This window comes from Quercus robur, chromosome 3 (genome assembly GCF_932294415.1).
Source record: "Quercus robur chromosome 3, dhQueRobu3.1, whole genome shotgun sequence".
Classification (NCBI taxonomy): Eukaryota; Viridiplantae; Streptophyta; class Magnoliopsida; order Fagales; family Fagaceae; genus Quercus; species Quercus robur.
Window position 1 is genome coordinate 11858187 of NC_065536.1, and position 21070 is coordinate 11879256.

The window sequence follows — 21070 nt, forward strand, 5'->3', positions numbered from 1 at the left end:
TCGCAATCAACTCCCTTCACCTTTAGCCTATTTCTAGTAGGAAGGATGTTCTTACATGCCCTTCACATAAAGTGTTTTATTTTGCTTGGACATTCCAGTTGCCAGACCATCTTCCATGTCGCCTTCATTTTCGAATTGTCAGAGCTGCTACCCATGTCAGGCCTTGAAGACACCTCCTTTAGGCAATTTTGCGCAACTCTGTAAGCACTCTTTACTGTAAAACTTCCATTTGAGGTCCCAGCCCAAATGACCGAATCATCATGTAGCCTATAGCTGATTGGAATACCCAACACTATCTCAGCTTCATGCGAGATTAAAATGCTTCTAACCTTGGCTGCATCCCAACTCCTTCTATCTGTATCAATGAGGTCAGATACCATCACTTCCTTAGACTGGGGTTTCCAGGGACTGAGAGCTTTGGACGAGCTTTGACTTGGAATCCATCTGTCGTTCCAAATGTGGATTCTTTGCCCATTGCCTATGCACCACCGAGAGCCCTTTTTAATTATATCTCTTGCTGCCAAAATACTATGCCACGCGTAAGAAGGCCTCCTCCCCACTTGAGCATTTAAGAACAACTCCTTTGCAAAATACTTGGCTTTGTAAACTATATGAATTAGTGAGTTTGGCTGCTGCAAAATTCTCCAACTTTGTTTTACTAAGAGTGCTAGGTTGAAGGCCTTAAGATCCCTAAACCCCATACCACCCTCAGCCTTTGGTTTACATAATTTCTCCCAGGAAACCCATGCCAATTTCCTTTCCTTTCTGACCCCACTAGAAATTACCCATCATTGAGTTTAAATCCTTGCGCAACGAGTCCGGGAGTTTGAAAATACTCATAGTGTAAGTAGGTGTGGCTTGTGCGACAACTTTTATAAGGATCTCTCTACCCGTATTGGATAAGAGCTTACCTTTCCACCCCGCAATTTTCCTTCCCACTTGATCCTTTATTCAGTTGAAGGCTTTTCTCTTTCCCCTTCCTACTAGAGGTGGAAGCCCCAAGTATTTCTCATGATGTCTGACTATCTCGGCCCTTAACCTTTGCTTGACCTGGTCTTGCACTTCTCTACTCGTGGTCTTGCTAAAATATAAAGCTATTTTCTCCTTATTGATTTTCTGGCCCGAATCCGTTTCATAATCTTCCAAAACCTTCAAAACCCTTTCACACTCCGCTACTGACGCCCTACAAAAGATAATACTATCATCAGCAAATAGCAAATGTGAGACCTTCGGGGCTCCTCTACAAACAGCCACTCCTTTAATATGCCCTTCGCTCTCTTCTTTCTTTAACATAGCTGACAACCCTTCCGCGCATAGCAGAAACAAATATGAGGAGATTGGGTCCCCTTGTCTAAGGCCCCTTGAGGGAACAATCTTCCCTTTTGGCTTCCTATTTATTAGGACCGAGTAAGAAACCGTGCTGACACACATCATCATAAGAGCAATCCACCTTTCATGAAACCCCATTTTTCGCATTATCGCTTCCAATTAGGGCCATTCAACTCGGTCGTATGCCTTGCTCATATCGAGCTTCACTGCCATAAGACTTCCTTACCCTTCCTCTTCTGGTGTATGCAGTGCATCGTCTCAAAAGCGACTAGGACATTATCTGTTATTGATCTACCTGGTACAAATGCACTTTGAGATTCATCAATTACCTCCTTTAAGATTTTTTTCAACCTATTTGCAAGCACTTTAGAGATAATTTTATACACTACATTGCACAAGCTTATCGATCTGAACTCTGAAATTTTCTGTGGGGAAGTTACCTTTGGGATGAGACATATAAAAGTTTCATTGAGGGAACAGGGCAACATGCCAGAGTTTAAAGCTCCTAGAACACAATTTACCGCATCATATCCTATTATATCCCAATATTTTTGGTAAAAGATGGCCGACATACCGTCAGGGCCCAGGGCTTTTGTGGGGTGCATCTGCTGTAGAGCTTGCCATACCTCCTCTACCTTGAACTCTGCCACCGGCTTCTCATTCATTTCTTGAGTGACCCGCTTAGAGATTGCACACAGGCTAGCATCAAAATTTAAGGGGTTATCTGATCTATAAATCTTCGTAAAATATTCTAAGATTATATTTTCAATACCTTCCTGGTCATTTGTCCATTCCCTTTGATGATTTTGCAGGCCATCAATTCTATTTTTCCTTCTTCGTTGGCTGGCTGTGGCGTGGAAAAACTTCGTATTTTGATCACCCCACTTTAGCCATAACACCCTAGACCTTTGTTTCCACATAATCTCTTCCCGAATTTGAATCTCATTGATTTCCTTTTTCAGTCCCTGAATTTCCTTTGCTTTATTGATAATACCATCCACAGCTTCCAGTTGTTGAAGCTGGTTTTTTTTTTTTTTTTTTTTTTTTCCTGCCTCAACGTGTTGTTAACATTCCCAAACACCTTCCAATTCCATCTCCGTAGTTGCTCTTGGCAATTCTTTAGGCGGTCCGAAATTGTATTCCCAGTAGCCCTCCTCACTAGATCCCAAACTTCCTCAATAATCTCTCTACAACCTGCCTCCCGCACCCATATGGCCTCAAAGAGGAATCTCTTCCTAGCTAGCTTACATGGCTTTCTTCGATGAAGGAATAGTGAAAGCAGGCAATGGTCAGAAATTGACATAGAAACATGATGAACACTCGCTTCCAGGAAGATATCCATCCAACTCTCGCTTGCCACTATCCGATCCAGTCGAAGTTTGGTTCACTGCTCCCCTGCCCTCCCATTGCACCAAGTGTTCCTTTGACCGACATAGCCCAAATCAACTAGACCACATCGGCTTAGGCACTCCCTGAAATCCTTCATTTGTCTGGCCTCTCTCTCTTGGCCCCCAAACTTTTCATCGGGATGGGATATTTCATTGAAATCCCAAAAAAAAACCCACGGTAAAGAGCTCTATACCTTCAAGACTCCATTAGTTCCCACAAAATATACCTTTTTGCGGCGTTGGGTTACCCATAAAACCCAGTTGCACGCCACGGTTGAAGCGGAACCATTGTGAATCTTGACATCAATGTGTGAATTAGAATAGCTCTTGAAACGCACATCAGTACCTTCTCTCCATAATAAAGCTAAACCTCCACTTCGCCCATTGCTTTGAACCGTAATACCATGAGAATACTCCAACTTGTTTTGAATACCTTTAATCCGATTTTTTCCGGCTTTCGTCTTCGACAGAAAAACTAGAAGAGGATCTTTTGCTCTCACCTCATTGGCGAGTGTCCGAACTGCCAAGGATGACCCCAATCCTCGGTAGTTCCAAGCTAACAAACTCATTTGGCTCGACGGTGCTACATCGCAGCCACCGCCACACCGCCAACCTTTTCCTCCTGACCATTTAGATCATAAGTACCTCCTTTACTTCCTTTCCTGTGTTTTAAATTTTTTGAGTTTGGGTCAAGCTCTTGAAGTGGTATTGGGCCGTCCCTCTTTCCTTTGATGGGGTTTTCACTTGCTTGAGTTGCCTGCTTACAGTTTTCCCTAGCCAGCCTCTTCCAGTACCTGCTTGTTGGGCCCAAGTTTTCGGCTATCCAGCCTTTTTTATTGTCAAAGCTTAGCGCTAATGGGCCTATGTCTGGACTATCTGCACTCGGCCCAACCTCTGTCATTTTTAAATCAATCTGTGGCTCCAAGCTTTCTTCCGGTATTAGCTTTACCCCCTAACAAGAATATGTTTCCCACTGCATTCCTTCTACCAAACCGGGTTTGACACTTGACTTTTCCTCACCGAATATCCCTAAATCAGTTACCTTCTCCTCTATCTTTTTTTCCATCTCTTTGACCTTACCTTCCTCATGTAACTTCTCTGACACAGGCTTAGGAGTGGTTACTGCCCCCACGTCTCGTAAAGGGTAGCTGACCGCCTGACTTGTCATGTCAATCACAGGAGTGTTTTCTTCCTCCTTTTGTCCCTTTGCCGTGTATCGTTGTTCCGGCGAGACTGACGGACCTCCTTCAGCAAATTCTGTATAATCCCTTGTGTTTCTTCTTACTCCCTGTGTGAATACTTCCTTCCTTCCCCTTCGTAATGGCTCCCCCCTTAGCCATGCTCCATACTGAAGCTGACTTTCTCCTTCCTTCTCACCTGGAGTCCGCCCTTCACTGCACTCTTTTAGGGAGTGACTAAGCAACCTACATCTGTAGCAAAAATTGGGTAATCTCTCATATCTAAAATGAACCCATTTTGGCTCGCCACCTTCTAATGAGATTTTCTTCCCTCGCACCAATTTCTTAGTAACATCAATTTTCACTCTAACATGGAGACACTTACCCTATTGAACTCCGGCCTCTGTTACATCCACATCTAGCACTGACCCTAAACACGACCCAATGGCCCATCCTGTCTCTTTTGTCCTGCTGTTCAAGGGTAAGTTATAGATCTGAACCCAAAAAGGAGCCCATTTAACTTCAATCTCCTTCGGAGTCAACTCTCCTACGTATTCTTGGATGAGAATTAGTTGCTTCTCATAACTCCAAGGACACATATCCAGCACTTTCTTCTTATCCTTCTCATCATCGAACTCCACCAAGAACAGTTCCTCTTCCATTTCAAAAATCTGGACCCCTTTATTAGGCTTCCACAGCATTCTTAAATTCTTTCTTAGAGCATCCACATTTATGCTCCTTTGAGATAGGATCTTCATTACAGCACAATACTTCCCCACCTTCCTTGCAGCACTTGTGCTTCTGCTATCCAGCTCTATTCCCTTGTCTTCTTCCTCCATAAACGTTAGTTTCTTCCACAGCTCCTCTGTTCCTCTGCCATAGTTAGCAAGCTCGTTCTATGTCTACCTATGTAGGCCTTTTAGTAAACCCACATAGTTAGACACCAACTACCTCACCCAGGGGAGGCACTCCACTTCTTGCAAGAAAACTGCAAGACTCCCACTCGTTACCATGTGCCTAAGCACGAGAGCAACTTTTTTGACTTGAAAACAATAATTTGCGCTTATCATCTTTGATGATTTCACTTTTGATTCTCGACATGGCAATAGTGAGATAATGCAAAAGTGGTAGGCAATAACCAATAGGCAATGGCCAAGCCCACGTGATCACCATTGTTTTTTGTTTCTATAATTCTATATCTTCTCTTATCTGAAACACTATGGCATAATCACCTTTTTTTTGTCCTCTTCAATCGATATTCACTTTTTCCATTATTATCTTTCATTCATTGCCCATCAAATCAATCATGTTGCTTTTAGTTTGGCCAATCACTCAATAAAGGGGACTGTAAGGTTCCTAATTCTTCAAGGACCTTAATTGATAAAGGGATTGCATAACAATTCTCGAATTTTCTTACATTGTATTTTCTCGTGTTTCCATATCGTTGTTCCTTTTTTTTTTTTTTTTTTTTTTTTTGGAAATTTTATTAAAACACAAAAGCTACAAAGCCATATTAGGCATAGTTCTGGCACAACGCCTTACATAATACACACTAGTAGCATCAGAGTTAACAAAAGAAGAAATTTCAAGCGTTGGGGGATTGTTAAACACTACAAAATTATCCTGCTGCAACCACCCGTTTCAGAACCTGAGAGCATCAACTTCTTTGTCTATTTAAAGAACCATGGTGTACAAGTTCTTTGACTACCTAAGCTCTCCCTTCAAGCACAATCCCCAATTACCTGCTAAAGCTTGGATTGAGGAAAGAAATATTAATAGATAAGGACTATTTTGAATGATTGCATATTATTGAGAGACAATTTTTTCCACATGCCACGTGTTTTAACCTTACTATATTTCACCTACTCAGTGTGTGTTTGTATTCAGCTTCTGCGTTTCCAAGCTGCGTTTTGCTCCTTTTTTTTTTTTTTTTTTTTTTTTTTTTTTGTTTTCACGCGTTTTGAGTATTGCGGTTACTGTTCAATGAACAGTAACCGCAAAAGTTGACTTTCTGCAGTGAACAGTGCACATATGCACTGTTCACGGACCCACAAATTTCATTTTTTATCAATTTTTTCATTAAAAATGGGTCCCACAGTACTATTCACACATTTAAAAATTATTTTGCTACAGTGTTTTCAGTTTTCAGTTTTTAGTTTCAGCAAAATAAGTTCTATCCAAACACACCCTCAGTCTGCTCTTTTTCCCAAAACAGAAGAAGAAGAAAGACTTACTCAATCAACGAAAAAAATACACAGAATCATAGATATCCTTTACAAATTATTTTGGGCCTACCTCACCTCTCTAAAGTATTGGGCCAAAAACTCACCATCACATCGCCAAAGCAAAAGCCCAAGATCTGTCCCTATCTAAATAGTTGGTTTAAATCCTTTTATTGGTCGGCCGAATTCGTCAAAGTCGGGTTATTGATGGACGGTCCTAAGCATAGGCTAACCTAAGTGGTTCACCATAAAACTTATATTTGCCTCTTAAGAAAATGTAATCAAATTAGTTTTATTTTTTTATTTTTTTGAGCAGATTTACATGATATACAATCGGTTTGATGCAGAGGCAATCCTTAAAATTCCATTGAGCAGGAGGCAGGTGCAAGATAAAATGGCATGTATGCATTATCGCAATGGAAAGTACACGGTAAAATCGGGGTATCATGTTGCTCGAATGCTAGCTAGAGACACCAATGGAAGAGAAGAGAGCTCAGAACAGAGGGCAAATCACCGGGTCTGGAATAGGCTTTGGCAACTCCGTGTTCCTAGCAAAATAAAAGTTTTTGGCTGGAGGGCTTGCCTTAATATTTTGCCATTAAAGGTGAATTTAGTTAGATGGCAAATTCTGAAGGAGGACAGGTGTGGTTTATGTCAACGATGTCCGGAATCTGTGATTCATGCACTTTGGGAATGTAGTGCTACACAAGATGTATGGGCTGGGTCTATTGCTTGAATACAGAAGTGTGGAGGTGTGAAGGAAGACTTTCTGCAACTATTTCAGTTTGTGATGTCCAAATTGTAGGAGGAGGAACTTGAGGCCTTTCTAGTTCAATAATACCAGTGTGTAGATTTTATAGTTTATTCAGTCTCTCCTGCTGAAGTTGTTTTGTACTTCATAAATCTAGATGCTTCTGGTTTTTTTTTTTTTTTTTTTTTTTTTTTTTTTTTTTTTTTGTTGTTGTTGTTGTTGTTGTTGTTGTTGTTGTTGTTGTGTGTGTGTGTGGATAAAAGGGGAAAATATTATTTATATATAAAAGAGTTCATAAACTTCTAAAATGTTCTATTGTTGACATCCTCTTTTAGCTAGTGCTTCTTCACATTCGTTAGCCTCATGGTATATGTGAAGTAGATGGATGGTCTATGCTTGCGCCATAAGGTTCTTGCAATTAGAGATTAACAGGACAACATCCAGTGATAAATCATCTCACGGTATATGGATGCTTCTGGTTTATATTCAGGGTTTCAAATTGAGAAATTCAGCTAACAGTACTATTGATTACTATTAGTAGTTACATATTCTATGAAATATATATATATATATATATATATATATATATATATATAAAAATAAAGAGAGAGATAATACCTAGGTTTGTAGCACCTCTATGTTTGTTGCTAGTTTTAGGTATTATCTTTGTTTGTAGCATCTTTCACATAGAGAAATCAGGCTGATACAGAAGACAGTGGACATACTTAATTTCAGCTAACAACATCGTTGATTACTAATATCATCTCTTGCATGTCTATTGTTGCAAAATTTGCCCAAACTGAGACCTTGAGTTCTCGTGCATTTAAGGTATCGAGATACTATCCAGCTCACTCACTTAGTGGTACTATTTTAAGGGGATATAGAAGTACATTTAAGACCTCACTACTATTTTAAGGGTAGGAGACTAGGAGTAAGACCACATAGGAATATTGGAGGGTTTTTATAAATTTCACTTTTTTTTTCCCTCCTCCTAGGAAACCTAATGAAAATTTTACTTTTCTTTCATTTCTCTTAAGAAAATTTCATTTGTAATATGCACAAATTAAATTAAAATTTTAAATTTAGATTTCAAAAAAAAAAAAAAAAAAAAAACATATTTCGTCTAACCCTAGCACCCTAGGATATATAAACCCATAATTCTAATTTCTAGTAGAAACGCTAGAGCCCAATTCTCCCTCTTAGGAGGATCGTCATAGTAGAGTCACCGAAAAATGAAAATTTTTGATTAGAAAATTGTTTTTAACAACCAAAATGCCATAAATGAAGCATTTTTAGATCAAACCAAGAACTAACTAGTGTTAGTTGGCCTCTCTTGCCCCTAACCAACCCTTTCCCTGCTTTTCCTAGTGCCGTTGCTAGTAGCTTCTGACAAAGCTCGCCAAAATATTTTAAAAAAAGTTCATGTTTTTAACTAATTTTGGATCCTTCTTGTATTTCATTCAATCAAGCTTATCTTTCTATATTTGAGATCAATGTCACTTAAATCAGATTTCTTTAATTAAAATTGGAGAAATTTGAAAGTTAGGTTAGGTCTAAGACATGCTTTAGGGATTTCTATGTTCTAGTTATGTTTTCTTTCATTTGATTACGAAATCATAAAATTGAGGAGCCAAATTGAAGATTTAAACCACTAATTGATCAAAATAGTGGCTTGTTAACAAATTCTTAAAAATTGCATCTTAGGGTTAGTGTTTCATCATTCATGCATAAATTGGGGATTTTGTAATCCGTTTGTTAATTCATTAAATTGATCTCTCTATATTAAGAGTTCCAATACAATATTTAAACACCCAATTAGATCTGAGTTTGATCGAAGTGAAATTATTTAACAAAAAAAGGGGGTTTAAATATTAGGTTTATTGATAAAATTAGTATTTTTCAATCAAATAAGGGTTTAATAAAATCGGATGAAATAATATGTAATTTTTACATCTGATTAGGGTTTTATAATGCCAATTGGGTGAAAACATTATAATTTTGAACATAATCAAATAATTAAAATTGTTAAGTTTAGGACTTAGGCCAAATTTGGGCTTTTGATGTTCTAAATACTTTAATGTCAAATTGAAGGTGAAATTATCAAAGTATGATACCTCATTATAATAGGTTTTGAACATCCAATTGGGTGAGGTGACCAAGGGCAAGGATAATTTAAATCTATATATATCTTAAAGTTTGATTTAATAATCTTACTAATTGACAATGAATAAAATGAATATTTGGAATTTCTTGGTCCATAAAATCTCTCATGTTAATCATTTGGTCATTTTGGGAGATCAGATGACTTAACATGCAATTTGGTTTTTGAGACAATTTATTTGAAATACAAATGTCTTATCGCTGGTTAAATATGGATTTTCTTTTATTTTGCTGGGTGTCACACCACTTCTTTCTTTTCTTCTTGGTAACCAAATGAAGCATAACTGATCTTGCAGGTACTCTTTCTATACTAAAGTGTGATTGCTATACGTTTTACATAAACTTGAGTTTCTCAGCCAAAAAAAAAAAAAAAAAAAAAAAACATAAACTTGAGTTGGTTTTTCAGATACATCTGCAATGTACCAAGTTATCATCATCCTATCCATCTTATTCAATGGCTAACATTTTGGTCCACATTATACAACATAATCCCCAGTATCAAATTATTATTTCAAATACTAAATCAGCAACTGTATCTGTTACCATAAAAGAATCTCTAATCTCTAATCTCCAATGTAAAACATGCTCTAATAATCTCAAATTGTAGTTAGAGCTGAGAAAGTCCAGGCCTTTGAAGTTAAGGCATTCAAGTGGAAATGGATTTGCATTATTTAATGAAATAAAATGATAATGAAGTAGTTATAAGAAACATTTCAGAGCCACTTCGAGTATCATTTGTTTCCAGAAGAAAGAGAAAGAGCCTATTTGGCATGTAAGAAAAAGAACATTAGGAAGAGACAAAATTCAGGAACCCATTTTCTCAACAATGCCAACCTCTTCTTTGAGAGTGTCATACAGAGTCTCAACAAGATTGAGCAGGAACCCATCTGAACCATGTGTCGCCAACAAGGAAATTGAGACAGGAAGATTATCATACAACCCTAGTGGTATGCTAACCTGTAGAAATGCAGAAAGAAATTACAAGTTTTTCCAAGGTGATCTTACATAAACAAACAAAGGAAAAAAAAAGATTGCCATGTCTCACAGAGAGAGAGAGAGAACCTGACAAAATCCAGATGCAGATGCAATCAACAGTAAGCTGAATGTCCTGTCACAAAAATTTTCTGATATAGTTGGATCTGTTTGTAACTTTGATGGAGGCCCCAGAACTGTGGGAATTGCTAGGACACCAAAATCCTGAATAATCATCATTGTTAGTCAAGCAAGTGTAAAAGACTAAAAGTTGAATTCATAAATGAGAGATGGTGTCACCATTTCTGCTACTATAGGATTTCTTGTGACTGGAAGGGGAGAGGAGAGGTAGTTAAGGTATTTACTTCCTAAAAGTTGCTCAGTTTTGAAAGCAAACATGAGTTATCATAATCATATGCGAATCTCACTACCCTGACCAGTCCTTAAATATTTAAAGCAAAACTTTCCAAACTCTTTTTGGTACTTGTGGAAGGAAGACAAAAACCACATTGGAAAATAACATTAATATTGCTTTTGCAGCAAAATAATATAAGGTAATTTTATTGAAAACAAATAGTAATTCTTAAAGAATATAGTTCCAATTTTATCTTGGGATCATTTCTCCAAGAAATAGGCTAGATATACTGGCATAATTATCATCAATAACGTAAATACAATTTTTCTGGGTTTTGTTTATGTCATCGATGAGATGAACCTAAAGAGATGTTGACAATAACATCCTACATTTGAATTCTAATTCCTCAAGAATTTGAGTTAGAATGTTAGATGTGTGTATAAGTATAAATATAGAAAGGAAAGATCATTAAGTATATACATCTTTAATGCATAGATAAAATCTTTGACTTTCTAGCATCAATCGTGCCCTTATAAAATAGGGTGTTTGTCTTTATGAAAGATAATAACAAACTATTTAGATGAATACATGCATGCATACAAGCATATAAATGTGATTTTATAGACATATCCATTGTCACATATTAAGCTCCTACTTACTCAAAGGAAACATTTTCCTTTTATTTAAAAAATAAAAATAAAAATAATTTTTTTTTTAGGAATATCAGATTTCCATATAGCCAAATCTTTGGTTTGTGAAACATTACAAGAAAGAGAAAGATAAAGAGTACCCCAATAAGATCAATAAGAGCTGCACGGGCTTCGCTCTTCACAGAGTGACAAATATCCAAATTTTCATCTGTTGTCATAAGGGCTTCCCATACCCGTTCTGATATCCCAGGACCCAAATCAGGTTTGACAGTATTGATCCATTCACCATGGTTGTTCTTGAACTCATGCCTGTTATTTGAATGGTTAATAAGTTCATCTGGCAATGTTTATATAAGAACAGTATTTCATCTAACAAGATTTTGACTAATATCAAAGTTATCATTCAATATTGTTGAATCAATTAAGAGGTGACAATCAGCACCCTATAATCAATCGCATGGCACTTGAAAGGGCTTCCAAAGATGGTATATGAGACTCTTGATCTGCATTTCCTTTATTGAAGAATTGTTTCAAACTTGGAACTTTGTCCTTGACATAGTCCTCAAGGATTGCAGGCGATACAAGATGACCTGCATTATTATTTGAAGCATAAAGAGAAATCTCACTGAATGAGAAACATATTGATCTAAACACATAAAACGTATTTTGACAAAGAAAATAATGAAAATTTTCTTTATGACGAAAGATTTCTAGTGAGCAAAGGTTTTTCTTTTTGCTGCATTTGAGATGTATCTTTTGTTGTGTTCCTAAAAGGGGAATCTAGTTAATTAACATCTTTTTCAGGATTACAGCATTCTACTTCAATAAATCCACCCCAAATAATACCTTGAATTGCTATGAAATCCAAATAGAGCTTTTTAAAATTTATGAAGTGTTTGAATACTCCCATATGTAGAATTTAGACAAATAAATTAGGCATATGGTCAATGCTCTTACTCCCAAATAACTTGTCCACTGATTTGACGAGAGGTTGAATAACTCGATCCTTTGGAATGTCTGAAAGCTGGAAACAATCTTCTGCAATAATTATCCGACTGGGTCTGACAAGATCCACATCAGGTAATTGTAGAAGCACTCGTCCAACTCTATTAAAAATTACAGGGTCCCTAGCAAACCATCCTGTATGAGAAGTTGGTGTCAAAGAATCAGATCCTCCCCCAACCAATGCTGTAGAAATTTCTGTAGCATACTATTAAACAAGGAGCAGTAATTGGTTGGTTTGTTGTGTAAAAAAAATCATTGTTGGTATGATTTCATCATTTCAGTATGACCTTAAGGTTCTGGAAAAATCACTTCTGAATGCTTAAACTCTGTCATTCAAAAGTATCATAGGTTATTATGAATGTGTGTGTGCGTGCACACATGCCATACAGCAGACACGGATAGCTAGTGCACGAATATTTCATAACAACTTGGAACGATAAAAACATGGTCAAGAAATCTTAAGGAAAAACTGAAACGACTAAAGTTTTTTTTGCTATCACAGTATAAACTAATCTGCCAATCTGAACAACATCATCAGCATTTGCTATACTTTCAAGTGCAGAGTTGAACTTTTTTCCCACTACATTTTAATATAACATACAACTTGACTCAAGCCATCAAACAGTTTGTTCCTTACCCACAGTATCAAAACTTTGCACCAAAGGAATAACTCCAGCAGTAGAAATGACATCATGTGAAGGCCGGAACCCAAGAATTCCACAGTATGATGCAGGTACTCTTACACTTCCTCCAGTGTCAGTTCCTATGATAGGAAAAACCTTTTCGTTAGATCTATTAAGGCAAGCCAAGAAACATAAAAAATTTTCTTTACAGAAACTCACCTAATGCAAAATCAACAAGCTTTGCACCTACTGCTACAGCAGATCCACTAGAAGAGCCTCCAGGTACCCGATCAGGCACACATGGATTTGTAGGTGTGCCATAATGTTTGTTTTCTCCATTAATACTGCCAAAACAGGTCATTCAATTACATCCCATCAACTATGATATGATCATTCGAAGGACCTATTTTTCCAAGATGGCTAATCCACTAAGTGACAGCCCCAGCCCATTTAGGAAGCAATTGGAAATCACAGAAAACAATTGATTGGACTAGAGATATTTCATACATGGAGATAAAATTGTATAAACACAATTGAATTGTTATCATTTCCCAAAATTATTATTTGGAATCAACCTACACATCTTCTACTCAACCCCCTTCCCAAAAAGAACTAATACTAAAATAGTGAAGTTATTGTTATTCTCAATACTAACCTGTATGCCAGTTCAGCCGTGACAGTTTTACCAACACACGTGGCACCTCCCCTTAAGACAGCCAAAATAGCCGGGGCTGTTGATGTGGCAGCCGGATGAGTCCTTGCCCAGTCAGGATTACCAAACCCAGTAACATATCCATCTACATCAAATCTATTTCCAAATAAAAAAACTTGTTAAAGAAAATGCGCGCACACACACACAAGCTTCTAAAGAACATACATAACCAAAAACAATAGCTTTATGCATATATAAGCTTGCAAGCCCACTTAAAGAACATAGATAAACTACTACCTGATATTAGTATACGAATTTGGGCACAGAACACACACTTTCAAACATCAAAGAGCATGGATTAAAGGCAATAGTTAACTTGATGAATGAGTTCAATGGAACACACAAACAAGTAAGGTACTTTTGTACTTTGGAATTTCATGTATCCAACATGAAATTTGATGTATGACTTTTGCAAGGTTAAAACCCATTAATTGATTTGATGCATAAGGTCATAAAAGAAATGAAAACAAGTACTATTCTTATAAGTTTCACGTATCCACCAATACCATGGGGATTTTTCTTCTTAAAAAAGAGTGATAGGACTCACATGTCTTTAAAAGCAAAGGTGAGGCCATGTAAGGGAAGCTGATGAAGTGAAGGGCTTGGTTGTAGAAGGAACTTCTCCATGAAAGCTCCATAGTCTGAGTCTCTTGCCATGTTCTTTACCATTTACTACTGAGCTCTCTCAGACTGACTGAAGCTCATCTATACGTTTTAAAGTAGAGAAATGAATGTTGCCAAGGAAAATTTTACAAGGTTAAAACGCTGTCGTAGCAATCTTATGAATAATTGGTGGGGGTGAAGTTGCCTTGGTATTTGCAACATAAGTCAAGAAACACACATGGATACTTTGATATGTAGCCAAATCTAGATTCCTTTGATACAAGGAAAGGCCAAATCTAGATTCCTTTGACTACAACGAAAAGTGTGGGATGAGAAGGTGCCCTCTCACAACATGTGAGATATTTCATAAAAATAAACATGTAAGATCTACCTGCGTGGAAGCCACGTATGTTATGAAAAAAAAAAAAAAAAAAAAGTCTCATGATCATGTTTCAATGGAAAATTTCAATTGGAACTACCTTTATTTATTGGGGCAATTGCTTCGGTGGGCTTTTTTTTAATTTTTTTTTTAAAGACTAGACAAGGTCGGATATGTAAAAAAGATTTCTACAGCAAACCACATCCACAGGAAATTTGATGCAGGAATATTCCATCTATGATATGGAAGAATGAAGAAAAAGAAGAGAAATATTATTACATAGATACAAGATCGCAAATTAAGCTAGGGTGAACTCAAAATAGACTTGAAGGATATCATAAACCCAAAAATCTCAAGTTCCATGGGGTTTACAAGATATCTCAGGGTAGAGAGTGAAATAATATGGTCAAAGGTCGGAACACCATTTCTTTATATTAAAAAAGAAAAAAGAAAAAAGAAAAAAAAGACCAAAATGTTATGTCACTTTACTCATCTGAGTCAATCAGACTTCCAATAAACTTGCAGTGAGGCACTTGAAAAATATGCAAGTTAAGGCTCTTCAATCTTTACTAATTTTAAAAACAAAGCACAGTAACAATATATTATGAAGGAGAACAATTCTAAGTGCTTTAATTGCAAAGAAATTCAATCAGGTCCATCAGAGTCCTCATCAAAGATATACAAGTAAGGTATTAGAGGTGTCTGTTCAATAGCTGCTCCTTCAGAAGCCTCACTGGTGACTCCATGATAACTCCATCCTAACCGCTGCATGTAAACTGCATCATAGGCTTCAATGTTCAAACCTGAGGCAAGAAATAGTTCCACCTCATTTACAAATCGGTCTGTTCTTGCTCCTAGAAAACGCCTTGCTGCGTCAGAGACTAAAGCCTTGAACTCTTCTTGTTTTGTTTCAGACCTTTTTAAATGATATTTTTGGTCATTCCTGAAAAATGAGTGTTTGGTGCAAATTCAGGCACAGTGAAAATCAATAGAATATCATCATCCAATAAAATGATTTTTTTAAGCTATAAGCCACGTTGTCTTCCATCAAAAACAAATATCAAGAGAACGAGAAAATAGATTGTGAAGAGTATGGAATGTTTTTCATGATCCATTCATATTCAATTGAAGACGCAAACAGTGATAGCATATCACCTTGTCAAGGATGTTACAATCACACCAAGTATGTGATGAAGGATAATGTCAACATCTTCCTCCTAGACATAAAGTCACAAAAGGGAAACAAGAGTCAACAATATGTAGTTGCCTTATAAAACAGGTAATATATATGGTACAACCTCCTCATATGTAGTTTCACTGTAAAAAAATTCCACAAGAAGATTAAGGAAAATTCATTCAGACATCTCATTAAGCATCATTTTACTTTTAGAGCATGATTGGTTGCAATCGGCAAATAAATTCAAAATAGCAAAGTTAAACAGTCATATAATTCTCTTGTGCTTTAAAAACATACAAACTTATGATATTTGATAGCCATAATAAAAATGTACTACATGGTTGAATCATATATGCCCAAAAGGCAAACAACCAAAAGCACTAGAACAGTAAGCAGTGACTTCTATGAATAACATAAGCAATGCAATTCAATGTAATTCTAAACCCTAAACCCTAATATACCCAAAGGGCAAATAACAAAAAGCACTAGAATGGTAAATAGTGACTTTTATGAATAACATAACCAATGCAATGCAATCTTAAGCATAGGAACCTTCATCATCTTCCTCATCTACTTCATCTAAATTAATGGTCTCTCTCCCTCATTAGGACTTAAGATTTGTGAACTAGATCTTAAATCCATTGTCCTTCCTAGTGACCTTAATTTTGATCTCATGTTGAAAATTTCTTCTCCAACTCCAGCAGCTCTAGCAACATTACACCACGTCAAGTAATAATCGTCAAATGCAAGATCATTGTCAGCACATTTATTGGGTTATCTTTCTTCCACTCTCCCTGTCAACCCTCATTCTTATCATCTATAACTTTCAAAGATATTGGACTGTGTGCTCCTTTTATTTTTTATTTTTCCCCTACTAGAATTTATAATGAGGTGTGGGCCAATGTGTATCACAACATAAGATTGGTATTTATATAACAAATCAGGGCCCATATATATAGTATTCAGATATAATGCATTTAATCGGTTATTTATCTTTACAAGAAAAGAAAAAAAGAAGCACAAAATGCCGGATGAGTCCTTGCCAAGTCAGGAATTCCAAACCCAGTCACATATCCATCGACATTATATCTGTTTCCAAATAAAAAACTTAAAAGACAAATCTAATACACGCACACAATCTGCAGACCAACACATAAAAATACCCAATTACTGATATTGTTATCCACACACACAAAAACACACGAAATCTTCTAAATAACATTGGTAATCACAAAAAATAGATGACATTGATGCATAAGCTTGTGCACACAATTAAAGAATATAGATACAAAAACTTCAAAAGAGCATGGCTTAAATCCAATAGTTAAAATTCATAAAAAGACTATCTCACTCTGAATTTTACTGTAAATGATTTTTCAGGCACCAACACACTTCCAAAGAAAAAAATTGAGAAAACCCAGTAGTTAAAAGCAAAAGAAAACAAGTACAAAAGCTTTGAATTGTTGGAGGACAAAGAAGAGTGATAGATAGTATAATAACTCAGAGGAATAAAAGTGAAAGAATGTTATTAGGACTGACATGTCTTTAACAGCAAAGGTGAGTGCATTCAAAGGAAGCTCATGGGCTGATGGGCTTGGTTGTAGAACGAACTTCTCCATGAATGCACCATAGCCTGAATCTCTCTCTCTCTCTCTCTCTCATCCTTTTAAAATGGTGAATTTGCTTAATAATTATAATAGAAAAAAAAAATTTAACTTAAAACACTATAATTAAAAGGTTAAAATTAAGTAAATATTTGAGGTTTGGGCTAATACCAACCAAATTCAAAGTGTTCCACTTTGCTTTACCCTCAACACTTTGCACTTTAAGTGAGATTCAGTGCTCTTTTACCAACAATGGTATGTCTCTGTTTTTGTCTTTTCAATTTAATGAATAAGATTAGCCATAGTCAGCTTTGGATGCCCAGCAAAAATGGAGTTGGTGGATATACAGATTTTTCCTCTAGAATTTAACCTATGCAAATTGGCTGATGCTAACATGATAATAAATGGTTGGAAAGCTTCATTCAGGATTAGCAACATGTTTTATTACATGCAGCTTGCGTTCTATGTCATAGTCTACAATCAATTTATAGTGTTCATACGGAAACATTAGACTGGTTAATTTGCAGACCTGTATAAGAGCTTGTATTTCCCTTCTCAACCAACTTTGGAGCCAGTGGTTTGGCTGAAGATACTTATGAGATTTCCAATACCATAGTACATTGAATATGTCATCTACAATACCTGATTGAACACATGGTTAACTGAAAAGCATAAATACAGGTAATAGTGATTTTGTCAGGAAATAATGTTACAAACAGTAGCATTAAGAAGAACCAATAAATAGAATGAAAAGCAGCATAAGACCTGGTTCAGTGTAATAGCACTGTAATCTATACTTGTGTGCTCTTGTTAAGAGAAAGCTGCAACATCATTACATGAAGTAACATAAATATAGAAATATAATAACTGCCGGAGGAAAAAAAACTGAAAGAAAAGAAATCAAAAGGACGATACCTATATCCAAAATCTCGATTAATGTAATGCCGTTGAAATGAACTTCCATCATATCCATGTAGTATAGAAAAATTTTCTGTCTGCAAATTAGACAAAATAGCCATTCAAGTCTCAAGTAATGATAATATTGTTGACACACAATCTAAACAGCCCTTTGCATTCTTTTCCACCCAGACAAGAGCATGCATATAATTTTTTGCAATATTGAGGGCTGATTTTCAAATCTATTTGACATGTCAAATCTGGATCAGGAAATTTGGAGTGGATATTGCTTTCTTTGAATGAAAATTTTTTAGATCATAGTTAATCCCAGAAGCTATTACCCACCAAAAAAAAGGGGAAGAAGACTGGAGTGCAATTGAATTGGAAAAAGAATTAAAACCAAAAGAAAAATGAAATTAAGAGAAGAAGAAGAAGAAATCTAACTGGCATGTAGTAGAATTGTAAGAACAGTAGAAAAAAACTGAACCTTGCACAGAGGACATTTTACAGAAGTAGGTGGGCTAGAGTGCTTGCGTGCAACCACTTTGGTCCACTGTACAATGCAATTGTAACAAAACTTATCTGAAACACAAAATGGAATGACTAGGCTTAATAAATAACTAAATATGATTTACAGCAGTAAATTCATTATTCCAAAAGGAAATTACCAAAAACAAAAACCATCATGTGTTAATTCCCTGCACAATTGGAAAATTTATATATAGCATTCTAACTTCTTGAGCTGTATGCAACGTAATAAAGAAAAAAAAAAAAATATATATATATATATATATATGGGAAAGATGTTCAAAATAACTTTATTTATTTTTAATATGTAATAGAATTTCATTTAGAGAATCAACCTCTCCAAAACAAATTGGGGGAAAGGCTGCCTACATGACCTCTCCTTGGCCCCACAAAAAGTTGTAGCTTTGGGCACTAGGTACAACTACATCCATGTAATAGAATTTCATTTAAAAAGCACAAAATAAAGTGCTATCTTAGTACATGAGGTCTACATAAAAGAATAGTGAGGAAAACGAAAAGGACCAAAGAAAAAGAGATTAACATCTAAAAAATAGGTCCAAGAAGTTAGTCATGGAGAAATTGGAAGAATTGGAAGTACACTTGTATATTGTCTTGAGATAGAGAAACTTGAGATGTGGCATGGGTAACTCCTTTCCCTTGAAAGTATGTCTATCTTTCCAAAGACACCACATGATACATGACAGAGTTGTAACCCAAATATCCAAATATTCCCAAATTCCCTTTCCAAGAAGCCAACAATAAACTGTAAACAGTCACAATTCTACAGAGATGTAAGTATCTACCCTGCCCTAGGCTCCCAAATGCTTATGTTCTTTAGTTTATTGAGATTTTCCCATGTCCCTAGTACACTGCCTGTGAACATGCATGCTATTTTCATTTCAAAAAAACTTATATTACTTCTATAAATATATATAAAGCTTACTGAGATTTTCCCAACATCACCACTCCCACAGAATACAAACAGACTTGCATATAACTATCCTTGTTACAATAAGCAAGTATAACTTATGCTCAGAAAGAATAATTGGAGAATAGTTAAAATCCTGCCAAGAATATATTATTATTAGCCATCCCACCCTAGTTTCCCAAGTGCTTATTTTCTCTAGCACCAAATTTTTCTTCAAATCAGTTTAGAGGAAAATTATTCCAAACCATTAGATTTCAAATGAGCAAAATGGCAAAACCCCCACCCCCATCAGCACCACACTCACAAAACGGCTGCAAACATATCACCATAAAAAAATAGGTAATGTTTTCCTAGTCTTCAATACTTAAAATTACTTACCATTACATGTCCCAATCGACAATTGGCTGCTCTTAGTTTCTTTTCAATAAGAAGGCTTTCAAACTATGTAAATCATAAAACGTATATGCTATAAAGAGAGGGGATTGCATTCTTTTCTACTATATAGATTATAGCTTTTGAGAATGAATCTATCATCTTAGTATTGTTTCAATGACTCTCAATTTCATGAAACTACACTGATTATTTCATCACACAATTCTTTCACCTGGGAAAAAAGAAACTGCAACAGACAATTAACTTAAACAAAAATTTTAGATCATATTTCATATAAACCAAATTTCAACAAGATAATTGAAAAAAAACAACGAGAAAGCTCAAAAGGGTTTCTTTATATCACAATTGGTAAGGTTTTGGAGAAACCAAACTCATGAAATCGAACAAAGAAAGGAAAAAAGAACAGCCTCTAGCTTATAACACTGATAACAAAGAAAATCGATGCTCCATTTGATTGCTAAGGAAACCCAAATTTCCAATCTTTGTAAAATTTTCACAATTTGGAAACTAACATGAAGGGAATGCAAAAAGTCCCAAAACACCAAAATGTTTTCTTTTTCCTTTTAGTAATTTTCTCGGCAACCAAACACAGACACAGAGGTAGAGAAGAAACGTACGGAAACATTTGTCAAGATAGGAATCTTGAAGGATGGGTCCGAGGCAGATGGGACATGGGTTGGAAGGGTCCCCTGAAGCGTGAGAGTTGCTCTTGTTGGCCTCCTGGTTCATTGTTTGTGTTTTTTTTTTCAGTGCCAAAGCTACAAAGTACGAAGTACAATCTTTTAGCAAACCCATATATGTATTTGTTAAAAAGGTACACAATTACGGAAAATTATTAAGCAGTGTCGGAGTATTATAAATGCGTACTTTTTCCTCACATATAAATAATAGGTTTTATTATGAATTTAATTAGTGAGACTCACTATTCATGTGAGAGGAGAGAATATGCATTTATGGAACTCTGAGCGTACACAATCATTTCCACACAATTACTAGGGGTTACTTGTCCAAAAAAGGAAAAAAAAAAAAAAAATCACGTGAGTTAAACATGAGCAGCACGTAGGATAATCAACTGGAATAGAAGTTGTTAAGTTAGTTCATAAATAGATATGGAATTGGTTTGGGGAAGATTTGTAACATAGGGATTTATGAGAGGTGAGAAAGGTTTTTGTTAGACTAGGAGTTAGATGATTTATCACCTCTATGTTTGGGATCT

At 36.0% G+C, this 21070-nt stretch overlaps 2 protein-coding genes across 3 annotated transcripts; both read right to left on the reverse strand.

The window, feature by feature from the left end:
• Positions 1 to 9665: 9665 nt before the first annotated feature.
• Positions 9666 to 14262, reverse strand: LOC126717073 (amidase 1-like). Of its 2 annotated transcripts, none has more exons than XM_050418289.1 (9): positions 13893 to 14262; positions 13289 to 13430; positions 12853 to 12977; positions 12648 to 12773; positions 11963 to 12145; positions 11448 to 11595; positions 11146 to 11314; positions 10091 to 10225; positions 9666 to 9985 (listed from the first exon to the last, which is right to left on the reverse strand). In XM_050418289.1, exons 1-9 carry the CDS (start codon positions 13981 to 13983, stop codon positions 9833 to 9835), a joined length of 1272 nt encoding a protein of 423 aa, XP_050274246.1. In that variant the 5' UTR covers positions 13984 to 14262; the 3' UTR covers positions 9666 to 9832. The 2 variants fall into 2 exon arrangements, with proteins under 2 accessions (XP_050274246.1, XP_050274245.1); XM_050418288.1 differs by having other exon boundaries at positions 13289 to 13441; positions 13893 to 14256.
• Positions 14263 to 14868: 606 nt separating this feature from the next.
• LOC126717077 (uncharacterized) lies at positions 14869 to 20672 on the reverse strand. The gene is made up of 7 exons (XM_050418295.1): positions 20472 to 20672; positions 18493 to 18587; positions 18024 to 18103; positions 17874 to 17929; positions 17638 to 17750; positions 15483 to 15544; positions 14869 to 15270 (listed from the first exon to the last, which is right to left on the reverse strand). Exons 1-7 carry the CDS (start codon positions 20647 to 20649, stop codon positions 14973 to 14975), a joined length of 882 nt encoding a protein of 293 aa, XP_050274252.1. The 5' UTR covers positions 20650 to 20672; the 3' UTR covers positions 14869 to 14972.
• Positions 20673 to 21070: the final 398 nt, after the last annotated feature.